Source organism: Paramisgurnus dabryanus, chromosome 6 (genome assembly GCF_030506205.2).
Source record: "Paramisgurnus dabryanus chromosome 6, PD_genome_1.1, whole genome shotgun sequence".
NCBI classification, from domain to species: Eukaryota; Metazoa; Chordata; class Actinopteri; order Cypriniformes; family Cobitidae; genus Paramisgurnus; species Paramisgurnus dabryanus.
The window spans coordinates 3,319,911-3,340,979 of NC_133342.1; the positions used below are offsets into that span (position 1 = coordinate 3,319,911).

Here is a 21,069-nt window from a genome sequence, read left to right on the forward strand (position 1 = left end):
AACTAAGCGCGATAGTTTCATGTGCGCACGAGATAGTTTCACACATGCACGCAAAACTAAATTTTATTTAATTTTTGCTCCATGTGCCCTAAGGGGCTCCGTACTATCCCTTCTTCAATTGTTAAGTGTTATTGCTTCTGGTTTGTGCATTTTAATTTCTACAAAGTAAGTTGTCTTCCAAAATATTGTGCCCTTTTTGTTGCATTCATAACTCCTCATCTAAAACATAGATACTACTATTTTCTTGATGCCATCAGGGGTTTAGGAAAATATAAACAGATGTTTCAATACACTGTGAAAAGTAAGTACTTAAAAATTACTTCAATTGGTAAAAATGTAATTCTTTTTTTCCTTCAAAGTGCTGTAAAATGTAAAACTGTATTTACATAGGCATAGATGAATAATAAGAGTTCTGTACATGGTAATAACAATCGTGAGCCTCAAACACAGGTCCATACTGAAAAAACACAAACTTACCACTCAGAAACCTCCATTTTCAATCTCCGAATAATTGATTATATAATCTTCGTCTAAGGTCTGTACACACACACACACACGGAGCTACTAAAATGAGCCACTACGAAACAACCAATCAGAGCAGAGCTCAGCATTATTATTCATCATGACCCTTTCAAATAAGGTAATAAAAGATCATTTCATTCTAAAGTCAAATAGGGTTGTAACTGGACAACTTTTATGCAACAACGTTATGTTGGCTGAACAAATAAGTTTTAAGTAAAGCTGACAAGACACACTTTTTTGTTGAATAAACTAGATTAAATTAAGTTCACAATGTTAAACTGATTTTTTTAAGTTATCACAACATGAAAGAATTAAGTAAAAATGGCAAAAGTTCGTTTTTTTAGTGTATGTAGGTATCAGAAATCAGTGCAACATATTCTATCAATGCATTCTTCGGCACCTTAAAAGTGAGAAATTCACAATTTTAGGTGTTACCAATTTAAGTGTTTTTTTTTTAAGTTTTAAAATGTATGTTTTACAATGTAGTAAATGCATTCTCTGAAAAATTATATTTATATTTTTGACTGAAAATGTCACATAACAATAATGCTGGAATTGCTCATATGCCTTTACTGTATGTGGACACTTTTAAAAACAAAGGTCTAAAAACAAATGGTGCTAAATAGCACTAAAAGTGGTTCACTGGCTCGTAATCATAGGGGAACCATTTTAAGTATATAGCACTTGTAGCTATGTAGTACCTGTGTAAAACCATATTGTGCTATATAGAACCATATGTGGTGCTATATCACCCTGGATGGTTCTTCATAGGTGCTTTATGCTGTATAGCACTAAAAATGATTCCCCTATGATTTTAGTGCTATTTAGCACAATTGTTTTTTTAGAGTGAACTGAAAGGTTCTTCGCAGGGATGACATAAAGGACCATTTTTGGTTCTTAAAAGAGCACAATTGTGACAATTCTGTAAGTTGTGCTTACCTAACTATCGAAAATAAAATGTTGATGGAAAACTTCAACGGAAACCTTGAACTGGTATTTAAGCCACTTAATATTGACATGGTTAAAAGGGTTTGGAAATAATTTTATTTATTCATGGTAAGGTTGACATTTGCACTCAATTACTCAAATATTACTTAAAGGCCACATATTTGCCCATTTTAAAAATATATATTATTTAATTTTTATGTGTGACCAGAATGTGTCTGTGAAGTTTCAGCTCAAAACACCTACAGATCATTTGGGTGGGAACAAAAGAGCGATGTTTTCTTGTCTGTACCTTTAAATGTAAATGAGCTACAGCTCCTCACTCCCTTACCAACAGAAAGCGCTTAACGTTAAAAAAATGTATCTGATTCCTGTGAATAAAGTCTGAAACAATAGTATTTTTAGCTGCATTTGCGCTACAACATGCTAACAGACACGTTTAGAAATGCTTTTGGGTAAAATTACCATGGCTGTGGGAGGGGCTTTATCAGTGTGATGTCACATTAACAAGAGAATCAAAACAGCATGTCTAATGATCCTCCTTTGGTTTACCGGGGATTTAAAAAAGAAGGAGAGGGCAGATTTTTTTCATGGTTGCCAGCCTATATTTATGTCCAAATGGACTTTGCATAATATGCTATTTAAGGCTAATGGTATATAGATTTACATTTAGCAGACACTTTTATCCAAAGCGACTTACAAATGAGAGCAATAAACATTTTGTCTGAGCTAACAATAAGTGCAGTCTACAAATTATATAGATTACCGGTTATAAACCTTATCTGAAATACCTTCTACATTCATGATGTTACACATTATATTGATTGTGTAAATTAAGTCTTAAACAGTTTAGGCACTGAAATACACATCAGAAAGTAAGTTAAAATTGATTCAACTGTTTTACACTCTGTCTTACACAAAAGGAAATAAAGAAATTGTTCTTTAAAGAACCTTTGACAGAATGGTTCCTTGAAGAACCAAAAATACTTTTTATATGGCACTGCTGATGTGAAGATCCTTTCAAGCACCTTATTTTTAAGAGTAATTATAATCCGGAAGAAATGTTGCAGTGTTTCAAATGTCCCATAAATGCAAAATTTTTGTTTTGGCTCTAAACAGACTGAACAGAAGTAGCGTATGCGTGCAGAGGTAACCATAGCAACAGCCATCCACTCCAATGCTAGATCAGTTTCCGATGTTGAACAAAACAGCAGTACTTGTACTTCATTACAACAGATGACACATTGAAAGTTATCGAATATGTTGATGCCTATAATTTGGTAATTTTTGCATTTTCCCCCGTTTTATTTCTCTTTAAAAAGCAAGTAGCAGCCTACAGGGTTTGCTTTTTCCACTAACATTCATTATTGTTTAATGCAATGCACACACGCTCACAAGGGATCTGGTTTTTATTGACACTTTTCTGAAATTATTCGAAATTATTTCTGAAAGTATTTTCTTTTTACATTACACATTATACAGAAAACCAACGTTAGCTGGGTTAAAGTCAAAAATAAACGTAAAAAATTGTTAGACGGTTTAGATGACGTTCTAAGAGAGATAATGGTTACTCAGACCTGCACCGAGATGCAGGTGCACGATACATACAACGTGACAATTCCCCGATATTTAAACACAGTTTAATGGCAGCTATCATGTGGCTTTTCGACATTTCGACTCCGAGATGCATAAAAAGCATCTGTCTGCAGGCTAACAAACACATTATTTCCCAAGAGCCCCTCCAATTGTACAGTTTCTCAAGGCATTACAGATGAAAGCCCATCTCTGGCTCAGACACGAAGACTTGGAAAGAAAGGAATAGGATCCTATGAAATTGAGATCTTTGGATTTTGGCTTGGCTTCTCATCCAAATATGAAAACAGTCCAAGTCTACCTCACAGTTTACGTGGTAAAAAAATCTTTTTGCACTTAAATTTCTAAGTTTAATCAACGGTTTATAAGTCATTTCAACTATATTGACAAGTGATGAGTTGTTGTAACTTATTAAATGTTAACTTAAATGATGTCAACTTTAGCAAATCATCACAAAATCCATACAGTTGAAATGACTTATAAATCCAAGTTGACTAAACTTGAAAATTTAAGTGCAAAAATATTTTTCTCTTTCATAAACCTTCTGATATCTTTCGTATGGATGCTAACGTCCTGATGGCAAACATCGTTTAGAAGAAACAACCACATGATTTCCGCCATGTCAGTCGAAAGAAAGTGCAGAAATTATTAAACATCATTAAATTATATTACATTTCTGCTTCCAACACACAAACAGTACCAGGATGCTACTGCACATCGAAATTGACCAACAATAACATAATGCAGATTTTTCTTCGTTGACAGATTACAGACATGCAGTCAGACTTAAAAACATACAAATATGCATAAGCGTGAACTAACACGCGTCTTTTTATAGTCAGCAGAGAGCTAGCTAGAGTTTCCTTGTTTTTTTTTCGCTTTGCCGTCGTCGTCGTCGTGGTGAAAATATGGCCGAATGAAAATTTCTCCCGTGGGCAGCAGGGGGCAGGAGAGAACGACGTGGTTTTCTTAACAGCACAAACAGGGATGAGAAGAAGTGGTGGTGGATGAGCGTTTGCAAAGTTAGAGAAGAGGAGGTTTAGAGAGAGGTGAAGTCAAACCATGATGAAGCGATGGGCCTTATTGACACATACAGGTGGGCCTTGTGATGTTGTTTAAAGCGTGGAGAGGAGACACGGTTCTCCGGTTACAAGTGTTAAAATATCAACAACAGCTTATGCAGACAGACATGAGAATTTGGCAAGGTGGCTGCGTGCGAGTCTCTGCCAACAGTATCGACGTCATTCTGTGGATTTCAGTCACTGCGGTCAGAGCAAACTTACACAAACAGACACCATTTAAGTTACTGTAATCCAAAACAACAAAAACTAGGCTCTGAATGGGATCTAGAGAGTGAACATGAGTGTTAGTTGGAGTAAAGATGGAGCAATTTTATTGGACGGACAATGAACTGTTTTCGTCTTCAATGTGTGTGATTCAATGGCTTAAAATACTTATGATAAATTTAGCTCTCGGTAAATGAAGGGTAGGGGGCTACTTTGAGGGGCCGGCCTATGATGATAGAGGAGAGGAGGAGGAGGAAGTGATGTAATAGCACCAGTGTATCAGATGATGAGAGAGGTGATTTATAGACAGAGATACAAAAGAAACAAGAGAGAAAAGTGTCAGAAAAGGAGAGATAAAGAGTTTGAAAGACCAAACAAAGAGATATATATATATATATAGGCATATATAACAAGACAAGAAAAATAGAAAAGAGAACGAGAAGAAGACAGTTAATATAAAGTTTCAAAAATAACTTCAGCAAGAGTACAGGGTGTGATAAATGTGTGGCTTAGATTTTGTGTTTGTGCATTATAGTGCATGGGTGTACTGTGAAAGCTGTAAAAGAGAGAGAGAGCGAGAGAGATGGCAGAACGGTCTGTCACTTAACAAGATAAAAGCTTACAGCTTTCTGCTAGTATTACAGCTCTCGCAAACACATCTGTCAGAGTGTTTGTGTGTATAGGTAGGGTCTAAGCCTTGGGTTTCTTGTAAATATGTGATGCTTTTGAGGTGTTTTTGTATCAGCATGCTGAAAACCGTGTCCTAACCAGGTGCGATGTATCATCTTTGAAGTCGCCAATCAGAACAGATGTGTAATATACAGCAATACCAAGTAATGCATTTTTTATCTGTATAGGATTTATGATGCTGTTGCACCCGATAAGGACACAGTTTATGATTATTTTTTTTTGTGGGAAACACTTCACCCCTCTCCTGTCCTCCATTTTTGGGATTCATCTAACATTCCTCTCCTCCAAAGATCTCCACCACCCCTCCTTCTCACACCCCTCTCTCTCACGTGAGAGTGATTTTGCGCGCAAGTCGAGAAATGAACGCGGCAGGCCCGGATTTAATTTGTTCTCCCTCTCTCTCCTGTTTGGTGAGCTCCAGGTCAATGGTCATAAGCACCCTGCTTTGCCTCCCCACACCCGATGTTTCTTCCTGGGTGGAGGCAACCATAGTCTGGAGCTCTAGCTCTCTGCTCCTTAACCCCTATTTCTTCTCCCTGCGAGCCTCTTGTTTCTTCTTCTCTGATGCCGCAGCCTTGAGCTTGGCCGGGTCCATCACAGCCGAAACCTGGAAAGAGAAAGGGAGCGTGGAGAGGGGAGGAGTGAGTCACTACGGGAGGAGAGAGAGAGAGAGAGAGATAGAGAGAGAGGAAGGAAAGCAAGAAAGATTAAGAGAAGGGGAAAAGAGAGGGATGTGGTTAGGCCCGGATGGTCGGATGAGTTTAATGGACATGAAGAGAAAGAATAAGGGAGGTAGTTCCAGTACAGAAAAGAAGAAAGAAAGAGTAGAAATGTAAACGAGTGGTTAGAAGGAGATGAACACCAGGGGAACTTTCGGTTTCTGGAAGGGAGGACAAAACAGGAAGTGGCCAGTTAGGGAGTGACTGCGTGACATCACAGCACCTGAATAAAAGAAGTCATACAGCTGAACTTTCACCCCGTCACCTTTGGATCACTAAAACATGTTTGGTTTTGTTTGGTTTTTCTTGATGAGGGTCACTTTCTCTCCCTTTGGCAAGTTGCTTTGGTCAATTAAAGTGAAGTGTGTCATTTTGTAAGTATTTTTCACATGTGTACACTATAAGGGGCCTTTCCCAAAGTGTGTCAAAAAATTGACTGTACATTAAATAATGTTGCTTAATGCCACAACCAAATATGTAAATTTGGGGGCAGTACCCATTTACTATCCAACAATGCGTCCCATACGGCAAAACATAAATTTCTCTGGCCAAAAATATATTTTAAATATATGCCAAACACATTTTGTAGAACGTTACGCTCAATTTGAATTTGGAAATATATTTAGTTTTAACTTTCATAAATCAACATATATTTCAAAATATATTTCAAGGGCAAGCAAATATATTTCAAATTGTACATCCCATATGGCAAACGTGTATTTTTGCCTGAATATATTTTAAATGTTATGTTTACAGATTCGTAACAAAGTTTTTCTTCCAATGCGACGTGAATATATTTCTTTTGATCAAAAAAATTGATGGCTAAATATATTTTTTATGCTTTAAAAATATATTTCAAAATATACAAAAATGGCAAAAAAAATATCAGTGAAAAATATATTTTTGTAAACATATTCCAAAATATATTTTAGCAAATATATTTGTTGGCCATTTTTTGTATATTTTGAAATATTTAAAAATATTATTTAAAATATATTTTTGCAGAATAGGATGGGTGTGCCCCATATGGCAAGACAATACATATCTCTGGCCAAAAATATATTCTAAATGTATGCTAAATCCATTTTGTAGAATGTTATGCTCAATTTAATATATTTTTTAATTTGGAAATATATTAAGTTTAAACTTTCATAAATCAACATTTATTTCAAAATATATTTTAATGCTAAATACATTTTGTAAAATGTTATGCTCAATTTAATGTATTTTTTTATTTTGGAAATATAGTTAGTTTTAACTTTCATAAATCAACATTTATTTCAAAATGTATTTCAAGGGCAAGCAAATATATTTTAAATTGTACATCCTATATAGTATAATTTGCCTCAATATATTTTAAATATATGCTAAATACAAGAACATTTTATAAAGTATATTTTTGAAGTTGAAAATATATTTCATTTTTACATTTTTAAAACTGTTATGTTTACAGGTAACATAAACAACGTTTTTCTTCCAATGCCACATGAATATATTTCCTTAGATTGAAAAATACAAAGGACTAAATATATTTTTAATTCTTTAAAATTTATTTTTAAAATATATTTCAAAATCTACAAAAAATGGCCAAAAAATATATCAGTGAAAAATATATTTTTGTAAACATATTCCAAAATATATTTTAGCAAATATATTTGTTGACCGTTTTTGTAGATTTTGGAATATTTAAAAAATATTATTTAAAATATATTTTTTTGCCGTATGGGGGAGATGGTCCTCACTGAGGAACACAACATCCAAGGGGCGGGGTTGGATCTAGATCCAACTCCTCCCACTTTATATACTTTGTTCCGCCAAATGAACCAGTATATTTGCGTTGTTGCAGCCCGCAATTAGTTGCAACTTGTGGTCGCCAACGTTTGCTCTTATCAATTTAAGTGTACGTTTGATTAATAATATAGTTGAGAAAGATTCATAATTTAGAAAGTATCACAGTTAGGTGTAAGGAGAGGTACGGACATGTTCCCGACAGTTTGATATCACTGAAGGGATTTATTTGTACATTATCCCACTTATAACACAGCTATTCCTATACGAGTAAATATAAAAAAAATTTATTTGATATCTTTTATTAGCAAATTAAAAAAAAAGTAAACCATCTACGAGGGAAACCTGTTTCCTAATGGCTGTAAGCAAAGACGCGTTAAAACAAGTTCAAAGTCCATATATATTTTAATAATTATGCATATTTATACTGTATCCATTAATAGGTCTTAAACTGCATGTGGTAAGATTACTCATAGTAGGCTTACCCGAAATGTTTTACTCCAAAACATTATAGCAAAAAACTTACATTTCACCCTAAAGGCACTTTTATTGTAGTCATAAGTAAAGTTAGTTTTTATGTCAAAATAATAACTTAATTTAGTTACGACTTAATGCGGAAATGGTAACGCAGAAACACGTGTATGACGTGTCTTGTGGTAAAACTCCTGACCAATGGGATCTCTGGATCGGGATCCAGCTCCGCCCCTGGATCTAAATCCAACCCCGCCCCCTGGATGTCACGTACTGCAATGAGGTGCTACTGGTATGGGGTGGGGCAAAAAAAATATTTTAAATATATGCTAAATAGATTTTGTAGAAATATTCTTTGCCAGAAAATATTTTAAATATATGCTTAAAAGTTAATTTTGAAAGTTGAAAATATTTTTAGGTTGAACCTTTTCCCTATTATGCAACTTTTATCTTCCAATGTGACATTAATATATTTCCCTGGAATATAATATTTTTTTTAATACTTATTATTGTATTTCTTTTTAAAATCTATTTCAAAATATACAAGAAAAAATATTTTTGTAATCATTTAAAAACATATATTTCAGCAAATATATTTTTGGGCTATATATTGAAATATATTTAAACAATATATTTTTGCTGTATGGGGCGTAAGGTTTGTGATACAATAATGTACTAACGTTTGCAAATATTATTCAAGTAGTGCACAAATTACACACTTCACGTTTAATAGAAAATCACAGGATAAATACAAGTTAAGCTCTACTTAGGCATGAAAATGATTTAGTATGCTACACATGTTTGAAAAAGCTTTAAAATGCTGCAAGCGACCGCTTTGTTGACCTGAAAAAAAGCTTTCTCTAAACAGAATTCTTTTTTTAACCAATCAGAGCACTTGAGACATTTCTGCCTGTCAATCATTTAGCTAAGACGAGAGAACAGTATTTTGTCGCTAACTAGTCTAATATAATACAGTGCCTATACCTTAGGTAAGTGTCAAACTGAGTTACATGTGACACTGAGATGATTTGGATTGCAATGATTTCAACGCAAGTAGGGGGCGTGTCTAATTACAGAACAGCTAACTTCGCTTACAGCATTTTTAACTTAAAAATATGCGACACCTGTGGTCAAAACTAAAACACATGTACATAGTAACTCTACATCCTAACTTTTACTTTAAAACCGATAAGGCAGGTGTCTGACACGGAAAGCCAGTTTGCAGTATCTGGACTCTTTATCAACCTAAATTCAGTTCACTGGAGGGTGGACTGGGTTTACACTGACAGAACCAAGAGATAAAGAAATGAAAGAGAGAAAAGTGGAACTGACAGAGGCATAAAGAAAGAAATAAACAGATAGACGTAATAAAGAAAGGTAATAAAGATAGAAAGAACATAAACAATCTGGTAAAACTCTGGTAGTTTGATCGTGTAAGAGATGAGGTGACTAAGGTGTGATTGTACGTGAAAGAGTTTGACGTGATTCAATTTGACAGCATCTTACTGTTGACCTGCAGGAAGAAGAAAGAGAGAAGCAAAGAGCTGGAAAAAAGGCATCTAAAGAAGAAAAATGAGTGATGGAATGAAAGTGAAGCATAATGGATTTGAATAGCGGGTAGAAAGAGGTTCAGAGAAAGATGTGTGTGGATGATTGGCGTGTTAGTGCAGAAAGAGACGCGAGAACTTCATTTGAATGCCAGCACACGACCTGAATGACATTGGGGAGCTGCACTGATGCAACCGAGACTCGGTTCTTATAAAGCGTTTCTGTTGTTTAATTACCAGCGCAGGATGAAATTCCCACGAAACACCAAACTAAATTAAACAAATGCCGCTTTGGATAAGGGTGTCTGCCCAACGTTTAAACAATATTCACAACAGGCTCCCTCTTTCATTATCGTCCCAAAAATGGTTCCCATCTGCATTCATCAGTTGATGTCAACAGTTTCCCAAAATACCCAAAACTACTGTGTTTCCAACATCACTGTTTACCAGAATTGCTGCAAATTTGCTTAATCAATAACAACATGACAAAATAAATCGTGCTTTACGAAATTTGACTCTGAATTAAAGCTACAGTGTGGGTTTTTTAGCAGCATCTAGTGGTGAGATTGCGTATTGCAACCAACGGCTCAGTCCACAGCTCACCCCTCACGCAATAAACCGCTTTATTGCGTTTACACTGTGACCTGTACATTTTTGCCTGGAGCTGAAGCTTTTCATCGACCTTCTCAACAATAAAATTATTATAATAACTCTACAATGCATAGTTAAAGGAATAGTCTACTCATTTTCAACATAAAACTATGTTATTACCTTAACTAAGAATTGTTGATACATCCCTCAATCATCTTAGTGCGTGCACGTAAGCGCTGGGGCGCGCTGCGACACTTCGATAGCATTTAGCTTAGCCCCATTCATTCAATGGTACCAATCAGAGATAAAGTTGGAAGTGACCAAACACATCAACGTTTTTCCTATTTAAGACGAGTAGTTATACGAGCAAGTTTGGTGGTACAAAATAAAACGTAGCGCTTTTCTAAGTGGATTTAAAAGAGGAACTATATTGTATGGCGTAATAGCACTTTTGGGAGTACTTCGACTCGGCGCAGTAACACCCTCCCTCTCCCATTATGAGAGGGAGAAGGGGAGCAGATTTTTCAGGCGAGTTGAAGTACTCCCAAAAGTGCTGTTCCGCCATACAATATAGTTCCTCTTTGTATGCACGCACTAAGATGATAGAGGGATGTATCAACTCTTCTTAGTTAAGGTAATAACGTAGTTTAATATTGAAAATGAGTAGACTATTCCTTTAAGGCCCTTTTGGTGACTTTGAGATGATGTATGGTCTTTCTGTCTCCAAAAATCATCTATTGCCTCCTTTGAAATGTTTCCTAGTGTGGTAGCTGCCATAGGGTCCGTCACCGAATGTTGAGTGTTTGTCCCAGTGAGTGGAGGGGGCGTGGCTTAGGCATAGGTCAATTGGGCATGCGAGCAATTTGGGTGGAGTTTGATACCACGGCTCCGCCTCTGGTTGTGAATAAAATGGCGGCGCTCATGGTCGGAGATTTTTTGCTTCAATTCATTACAATGGAAGGAGCAATGTCGCACCGTCAATCTTTTTTTTACAGTCTATGGTCTGAGACAACGCAGGAACAAAACACGATTTGTAGAGCAGTTTTAGAAACACGGCGTAGATAAAAAGTCTCATTCTAAGATAATAAAAACGATACAGTTCATTATTTAAAGGCTCTCTAAGCGAATCTGCGAGACGTTAGTTATTGTTGACGTTTGAACTGTTTTCAAACAGACAGAGCGTAGCTAACTCCTCCCCCTCCCTTCCGTGCTTTCATGAACGCGCCCAACCCCCACCCCCAAATCCTTTTTGTCGTTTATTGGCTGGAATACTTTGTTTTGTTTTGTGATGCTAGGTTTGGCCACTTGTTGATATTGCCGTTTGTGAAGCCTGGGCTGTCTACAGAGATCGCGTTTTTTACAGTTTGATCAGCGGACAGGCAGCAAGCAGATAGTGAGGAGATGTTTCCGGTATGTAACAAAAAATGTTTTATGGTCTAAAACGCGTCAATTCGCTTAGAGAACCTTTAAGGTCTTTATTCACCACCAATAATAGTTATGTATTTTATATTGCATTTCTTTCAAGAGATCCTTCTAAAAGTCCCACATTGCACTTTTAAATGTCCCTTATTGCCTAATTTGCACTTCCTTGAAAGTCGCAAAATAACTTCGAATGGAATCAAGTAATAACCATGAATTTTACACACACGAGCCCCTGTTGGGTTGGGTCAAAGAAGGGACAAAAACAACCCAGCATTTTTTAGAGCGCAGCCATAATAACCCCCTCTTTGCACCCTATGCACCGGTAATGACTATACAGAGGTCTTCTTACCAATTTTTGTCCGGCACTAAAGTGTGCAGATGAGAACCTGATATAAATGCTTAGGGCAATCTCTGTGACAGGGCCATAGTGTCAACACAGATACAGATTTAAAATCCACCCTTGTGGATACGTGTAGTGCAATACAAGTATTCACATATATGCATTTGGGGAAAATGCATTTGGCAGACGCTTTTATCCAAAGCAACTTAGTTTGCATTCAGTTTATTAGTATGTGTGTTCCCACACTCTAAAAATGGCTGTTTTTTTGACCCATGTTGGGTAAATATTGGACAAAACACATGCTGGGTTAAAAATTACCCAATGTTGGGTTGTTGTTATGGGTTATACATATATTAACCCAGCAGTTGGGATAAAACAACCCAGCAATCTTAACACAGCGCTGTTTCCAATATTGGTAAAAAAATAACCCAGCCATTTTTAGAGTGTGGGATTAAACCCACAACCTTTGCATTGCTAACACAATGCTCTATAAATGCACTACAGGGACACTGGCAGGGCGTCACTAATCAGGTTTTGTATATGGTGTGTGACAGGCATGCATACAGAAGCACAGACGTTGAGGTAGCTGTGAGCTTTATCTGAAGTCCCATGTAACGCCTGACTATCCCTTAGTGTTTTTTTGAGTATAACATGCTGTCTAATGCCCTCAAGCAGATAAAAATACTTTTGAACGCACATCACATCTGTCATAGACAGGCATTTGTTCAAGAGACTGCGGTGGGCACGTTAATTAAAATTTGGAAAATCTGCCTGCATTTCTCAACACAGTAGCTACCGTTCCAGCTTTCCATAAGGTGAATTTGGAACGTGGCCCACTCCATATCCATGGTGCTTACAGCCAAGGTGGAGTCAAATGTGGAGACGGGCCACATGTTGAAACATTGAAGGGATATTTCACCCATAATTTTCTCACCCTAATGTTGTTTTGAATTCATTTTATTTTGATGAACACAAAAACAATATTTTGATTAATGACCACAAAGGAAAAAATATTGTGATGAAGAAGATATTTAGATAAACTGTGGTAAAAACACAGTTGATGGTGCCCATTGAATTCAATCGTATTTGTTTTGTACTATGGATGGTTACAATTAGCCGTGTGCTTACCATTATTTATCAAAATATCTTCTTTTGTGTTCTTCGGAGAAAGAAATTCAGATTTAGAACAACACGGTGGTAAGAAAATGATGACACAATTTTCATTTTTGGGTGCACTATCCCTTTAAAGGTTAAAGGAAAACATCACCATTTTTGAATATTTTACCATGTTCTTACCTAACTTAGACAAATTAATATACCCATCTTTTTTCAATGCGTGCACTTTTAATCTTTGTACAGCACCTCATGAAAGTGTTAGCATTTAGCCCCATTCATTCCTATGGCTCCAAACAGTGGTGAATTTAGAAGCCACCAAACACTTCCATGTTTCCATATTTAAGTTACATGAGTAGTAACACGAGTAAGTATGGTGGCACAAAATAAAACTTTTGTTTGGAGCCATAGGAATAAATGGGGCTTGGCTAAATGCTAACATATTCAAGAAGCGTTGTATAAAGATTAAAAGTGCACGCATTGAAAAAAGATGGGTATAATTAATCTAAGTTGAGGTAAGAACATAGTAAAATTTTGAAAAACGGTGGTGTTTCCACGTCTTTTACAATGTTATCAAAACATAAGTCTGGTAAACGCTTTTTAAGGAGCTGAATTGGGAATAGCAGAAGAAAGAGGAAGAACAGTGGAGGACAGGAGATCTTTAACAGAGCGAGAGACTTGTACTGTAAGCATATGTATGTGTGTGTTTATATGTGCGTGTTGTTTTATGGTGGAGGCAGGTGACCACTTGCCTGTTTTTGCTGTGATCCTTCTTTTCCTTTGCCTTTCTTGCCATGTCTGCTTAGGGAACAAACATACAAAAAAAATGCATGAACAGTGATACCCTCTAGTGGCCGGAGGAGCTACTTGATCTTTGAGGGATCTGTCTGTGCCTTGCTTGTGATGCGTGTGCTTTCGTGTGCTTGCTTTTCAATGACTTGTAGTGATCTTGGTTTTGTTATGCTAAGAGTGTGTGCGTGTAAAACAGTTTGGGTGTCAAGGCCGGGCAAAGGTTCAGGTCGGGCTTTTGGTAGCAGACGCTCCCAGACTGACCTCATGCTCAAGCTGAACACTCGTCTTGCGACCAGGAAACGCATCAGATAGTAAATCGCCACAACCAGGATCAGCAGTCCCAACACTACGCCAATAATGGCTCCTGTTATCACGCCGGCTTGAACAGGAACTGAGAAGGAAACAGAGAACATAAGGTTGGGGCCGTTGAGGATTTAAGATCCCTTGTATGTACGGATCTATTGTGGGAGAGTTTACAGGTGCGGCTGTATTACTGAAACATACTTGCAAACATCATCAATCACTGTCTATCTAGACAATTTCTCATTTTTCCTTTTTTAACAATCTGGCTCACAAAAGAAGTTAAAGCTGCTGTTAAAGACAAGAAAGGAAAACCAAAATCACCTGTGGGAAAAAGCATTTGACGAATAAGGCAATTTTTCACCAAAATTGTATTCTCAGAAGAAAGTTATGACCACACAAGCAAAACCACTCTTGGCCCGTGCTTTCATGCTATTTTGTGTTTCCATTAGCGGCGAACTTTCATCTCCTGCCATATGATCTCTTATATTTTGCATGCCACCCTGGAATAAGATGAGCCTACAGGCAAAAAGCAGCTCTTGATAGTTACGCAGTAAACCGTAGCATAAAAAAAGCAATGGAGCCCAGCTAGTCTGTAGCTATACTGCGGTTTATCCGCAAAGCAGTCATCGTGGGAGTTAAATGTCTCCCAAAGAACAGTTATCATTTATTATCCGTTTCTTTCTTAGTGGACAAAAATGCTCGAAGGGACCTATTACCTTTTTCATACACCAGCAGTCGAACGGTGGATGGATGGCCTCCTATGTCAGGTGGGTTCTTGGCATCACAGGTGAAGGTGCCGTTGTCACTGAAGTCGACGTTCCGGATCAGAATAGAGCCATCGCGCCGATTAGGGTTCCCCACGAACTCCAGGCGGTCCCTGAACGGACCTTTGGTAGCGATGTAGGGAGCTCCATTTGTGTAGTGGAAAATCTAAATCATTGGGGAAAAATATTTGTATTATTATTTTATAAATAACATGCAACACTCTCCGAGGTTAAACTCGCAATAAAATTGGAATATTGTGGTATTTTTTCAGACTGATCTTACGGTAAGTCGTGTTATAGTCACGCAAAATATGATTGATTTATTCGTGTCTATGGCACGAAATTCAACTTTTTTTGTGCCTTGAGCACAAACTTCTTTTTCGTCTCACTCGCACGCATTTCTATAAATAGTTTTTCGTATCCATTGCACGACTTTCTTTTTCGTTTTATTTTCTGTATTGTTTTTTTCCTATTTTCTTACCATGGTCGCTTGGGGTTGGGGTTAGAATCACTTTCTGTTACATTTTTAGACATCCTAACTCTAACCCCAACTCCAGGTGAGAATAATTTTAAAAGCGAAAGAAAAACATGTAGAAACCAATACATAAAAGTACATCCTAACCCAAACCCCAAATCTAACCCCAACCCCAAGTGACAATGATTTAAAAATAGGGAAAAAAAAAGAGAAAACAATACATAATATGACATGAAAAAGAAAGTCGTGCCACGAACACGAAAAACTATTTATATATATATAGGTCGTGTGACACGAATTCGAGTGAAACTAAAAAGACATTCATGCTCGAGGCAAGAAAAAGCTAAATTTCGTGCCATGGACATGAAAAAATTTAAAAACATTTTCGTGACTATAGCATGACTTTCCATGATCATGTTTTTTTTTTCAAATGACTAATCTGTGAGCTTCATAATTGAGCATCATTCAAAAAAAAAATTATGTGCCCTCCTAATCTTTAATAAAAAATGCAAATCTCCTCCTTTCCTCAAAACAAGCTCTCAAAACAAATATTTGTTGTTGTGAGTATTGTTACTATTATTACTATTAATAATAATCATTATTTTTATTATTTATTATTATTAAGTTAAAAATATTCCTGTAATCATAACAATCCCTAAAATTATTATTGCTATTACTACCATTATTGTACATAATATTATTACATAATGTACATATTATAATTATTATTATTACACAAATATGTATTATTATCTGTTTCATTTATTATTATTACTGTTATTATTATTATTATTTGGTTTATTTTTTATTTTTTTATTTTGCTTAATATCATTGCTTCATAACAATATCATCATCTGTATTATTTATTATTATTTTGCTTATTATCATTGCTCAGAAAAATACCATCATCACAATTGTTGTTTTGTTTTTGTTGTCTGTTCTGTTTTGTTGTTTAGTGTTTTGTTTAACTATCTGTTGTATGTTTTGCACTTATAATAAAAAAGATCGCAGGGATTAGCTAATAGCAACATGAACCAACTTCAAACGATCCAATTGGTTCTCAACGGACAAATTCAAGTCCAGCCCAACTTTTTTTTTTTTCGAAGCCGTTACTCTTAAAAAATACGTCACCGTGGGGAAAAAAGGACAAATGCTAATTCCGTTTCATGGTGACTTTAAACATTAATTAAACTATTTTTTTAACTCTCAACTGTAGTTTTCAATCTTAGCAGCTACCAGAATTCCCAGTTACGGATAACTTACAAATTTGCATAGCACATTAAAATTTGGAGAGCTTGAACTACGCCTAGGGCATTAATATTGCTATTTCCAGTTGATTTGTTCATTTAAGAGCGTGGTTATTATTTCTACAAAGCAGGCACAAGGGTACTGTGGGCATGTTTTCACACAGATCCTAGTTGCACTACCAGTGCACACATCTTTTAACAGGTGAAATGTAGCCCACACCGTGTTTATTTTTGTGTTCAGTTCAAATACTGAGGCTATGGGCTGTAATTCAATTAAAACTGTGAAAACCCCATTAAACAAAAGTAGCGGTTCTCAAACAGATGCTGCATTTTTTAATATTCGAAATACGAACCCGAGGCACCTTTTAACATTATTTTGTGACATGGAAATTTAATGATGGTTAAAATGTATTATAAAATGATTTCTTGTTAAAAAACAATCTGCAGCCTGTGAAAAACAAGGTGTATAATAAGATGGCACATATGTACGGTACGTTACTGTAAAGATGATGTCAGATTATATTTTAATGAAACATATACAAAAATTATACCATATTTATATTTAAAATCATACATATAAAATTTAATGAATGAAGCCTAAAGAAAATAAAACATTTAGCACTAAATTTCTGGATGCACTCTGTAAATGTTTGCTGTAATACATTGTAAACACTTTTGCCAGGATTGCAATGCCAGTGGTTCCCAAATTGTTCTTTACGATCCAAATTTTACATTGTCCGAACATAAATTTGCACCAAAATGCAGAAGAGTTTAATGTGAAAGTGTGGCCATTAAAAGCTAACAAGAGCATCTTCTCTATTTGAAACATAAATAAACTTAATTATTGTGCTATCCTAACTTGATTATATGCTCGGTTGCATCTTGTTGTTTGGATCTGGCATTGTTTTTCACTGTTGTCCGCCACCAGTTGAGAGCCGCTGTGCTACTCCACACATAATTTTGATGAATGTCAGTCTATTCTGAAATACCAGCAAAACAAAACTGTTGTTTGCAGCTATTATTTCTGAATTCATTGTTGCAAAAGAGCTGTTGTTTTCCAACTATTATTTCTGAGTAGTATGGTATTCGACGGAAACCCTGAAATTAAATTAAATTGGCACAGTTCGGTTCACCTGCATCCACATACATAAATACATACAGTATATTTATCCTAAGAGATGAAGTAATTAAAATGTGTGCATATGATGTTTAGACATCGTTCTTGAATAGCAATATGAGGCACCAGGAGGGTGTGTGTGGGGGGGGCTATCATCCACCAATGATTTAAAAACAAGGTTTTGTTGGCGCGTTGCTATTTTGAGGCAACAAAAATAGACCATGCCATTGACTAACTAAAACCTGGTCTAAAGTCTAAAGTCAATGGTGCAATATTGTTTTTGTTATTTAATGATCAAGTTAATATGCACCTATAAGCCGGACGACAACACGGGTTTGCTCATCACACACATGAATGCGCAGCAGCACACAAATGTTTTTAAATATGATAAATTAAAGGATTAAAATGTATAAGATTATTAATGAGTCACTTGGACATAAATGAGGACCGATTATGAGACGTGAGAAGGCGTAAAGAGCTGCTTCACCAGTAGCCTGATAAGTAATTAAATGTTGCAAATATTGCATTTATTTTAAAATGTTTATTTTCTTAATGCTACCCCACGGATTTATTGTACAGTATATGATGACCCTGTACCTGTGGATAATCTGGATATGATGAGATGAGAACCTTTTTTAATGCTTTTCAAAGCACTCATGGCGCTGTCCGAGTGCTGAAACGGCTCTCCACACGTTTGTAAATTCTTTATCTCCTTACAAATAAAGTATTTTTAGAGTACAAACCTTTTCTTGAATATTTGTAAATTATTCTTTGATATTACACTGAGAATATATGCTATTTACAGCGATTAAACCTGCTAATTTTACTTCCATGACTGAAAGAAAACAACCAAGGGTTTTAATACAAAAAATAACAATTTCAATACAAATAAAAACAACATCAATCTTAAACTGGTTCTCTTCTTCCTTAGCTTAGTTTTTCAGTTTAGAAAAAAAGCTGAGACTCTCAATGGTTTATTGAACGTTACCCCCAAAACACACCCATTATTCATTACGAAAATAGGAACAACCCTTTTAGACTGTGTGCTAGGCGCACAAACCATTTTTCTCGTCGTTAAATTAGCAAAAGTGGATTCGGACACGCCCTTTTAGACTGTGCCCCATGCGCTTTAGACAATGTGCTTAGATCATTAAAATAGGGCCCTACATGTGTAGGTGTGTGTGTGTATATACGCACTGAGGCGCTTTCTTTAGCCCCATCTGCACGGTAACTCCATGAGAAGGACACTTCTGGAGAGGTCCATTGCCAGGAAAAGAAAGAGCAGGAGAGTCGGACATCTGATCCTACCAGCGCATGTTTCTCCCAACTTGTGTACACAATTACAGCTGTGCACTGAGAGGCTGAAACACACAAACACAAGTGTAAGCAATACTAACCTACAGCAGCCTCACAGGATTGTTTTAAAGAAACATTAACTTGTGAAAATATTAACTTGCTAAAGTTTAGATATTTAGTAAGTGACATTTATAAATATAACACTGTTTGTAGACATGATTAAATTGATGCTGAAAGAAATTACAATATTACTGGCAGCTGTTTTACAGTAACTTACTGTAGATTTAAATGTTATTTACTGGCAACCGTTTGTTAAGTTGAATAAACATTAAACATTTATATCTTTACAGAATCAAATTCACCCTCATGCAAAGCATTCCGTGAACCAAAATCTGAAAGAAAAAAACAGGTTGATGTGGATTTTGGTTCCCCGAATGCTTTGCATTAAGCTGTTATTTAATAGTTTTATTCTGTAAAGACAAAAACTTGTTAATGTTTAATGTTCATTTGACTTTGAACAAACTGTTGCAGGTTAATAACATACATTTACATCTACTTAAAGATTTAAATCTGCATAACTACAGCAATTTTTTACAGTTTTGTTCAAGTTAAAGTATCTTTACAACAACAGTTAGAAGCATTAAATACATTGAATGTACAGCTGACAGAAAAACCAAACAAATGCATGATTGTGTTTTATTAACGTTGACCTTAAGTTAGCTTACATTAATAGGAAGACAAAGTAAACAAAGATATAAAAGCTCAACACAATTTATAAATAAGACCATTAAAAAGTTCCTTCGCTGTGTGATCAGTTAGTCGAAGAAGCTCTTTACAGATGTAAACACGTACAAAACAGGTGCACAAACCACAGGTGCACCCAATTATACAATAATTCTCCAAAACTGCATAGAAAAGTTGTACTCGTAATTTAAGTTTTGTAACTTAAATTTTTTAAGAATTTTGCACTATAAAAGTTCAATGGAGAGTTTTGAAATGTATTTACCTATGCCCAAGAGCACCACAGACGTCAATGCCAGTACAGACAGCATGATCTCTCTCTGATCTCCCCGCTGGTCAGTGTATGAGGGGTTCCCGAGAGAGCGAGGGATAGAAAAGAAGAGATGGAGGAATGAAGGGATTGAGACCAGAGGGCATCAAGATAACACTATACAGTTGTGTACTTTATACCCAACCACACCCCAAACATAAGCCCCGCCCATCTAATTATCTACTTGGCTCCACCTCTGAAAAGGCCCCTCTCCCTTACTCATCTCTTTCAATAACCTGAAAATGAATCTTCCCTGTGTTCTAGTTAATAAAAGCATTACAGTATACTGCAACAAGAAAAGATCAAATTTGAGCGACAAAGTGAAACCGCAATAAAATTAATCTTTAAGTGAGTCAGATTGTATTTGGTGTTCAGTGTTTCCGTGCTTTAATACTCTGCTGGCTTCTTTTCATCCCGTCACGGTTCAGTGCCGTTTGTCTATAATCCTTCCTCTCTTATGCCGAGAGTTATAAACAAAACAAACCCGAGATGCCGGTATGAAAACACAATGAGCCGGAGATCTTTTCCATCTCACCTGTCTTGACCCGGACGGCATCCACCTGCCATTTATAGTCAACAAAACAGTGAAGATGACACAGTTAAATGTGAAGGGTGTCCACGATAATGTTACAGATGCCCTGAACCAACTTTTTTCCTCAACATAGGTATTCAGCAATTTTGAGGGGCTTTATTAGCTGCCATTTTTGGCAACACCTACCATCTAAGTGTTATGGTTTACATTTGGCAAAGGTTTTTATTCATGCATGTAACACTATAGTAAATAATATTCAAACATACAATGATAAGCATTTCAAATAAAAAAACTGAGAGGGAGAGAGACAGTCAACTCTTGACCCTGTTTCTCCTCTCTCTGCCCTTTCACCATGCAGATGACACAAAGACCTCTCTTTCTTCATCCCTCTTTTTTCCATCTCTCCCTCACTGCAGATTCCTCTCCTCTGCTGACGTCTTCCAGACATAACAATACATCGAGCGA

General features: G+C 36.1%; 1 protein-coding gene across 6 annotated transcripts; it reads right to left on the bottom strand.

Annotated features, from left to right (window-relative positions):
* Positions 1-2,858: 2,858 nt before the first annotated feature.
* mpz (myelin protein zero) lies at positions 2,859-20,188 on the bottom strand. 6 transcript variants are annotated; one of them, XM_065262134.1, is made up of 6 exons: positions 20,028-20,188; positions 18,923-19,086; positions 14,839-15,052; positions 14,081-14,210; positions 13,780-13,825; positions 2,859-4,572 (listed from the first exon to the last, which is right to left on the bottom strand). In XM_065262134.1, the coding sequence occupies exons 1-6, from the start codon at positions 20,071-20,073 to the stop codon at positions 4,555-4,557; spliced, it is 618 nt and encodes a 205-aa protein (XP_065118206.1). In that variant the 5' UTR covers positions 20,074-20,188; the 3' UTR covers positions 2,859-4,554. The 6 variants fall into 6 exon arrangements, with proteins under 6 accessions (XP_065118206.1, XP_065118202.1, XP_065118205.1 ...); XM_065262130.1 differs by having other exon boundaries at positions 2,859-5,643; XM_065262133.1 differs by having other exon boundaries at positions 13,780-13,828.
* Between the last annotated feature and the right edge of the window lie 881 nt (positions 20,189-21,069).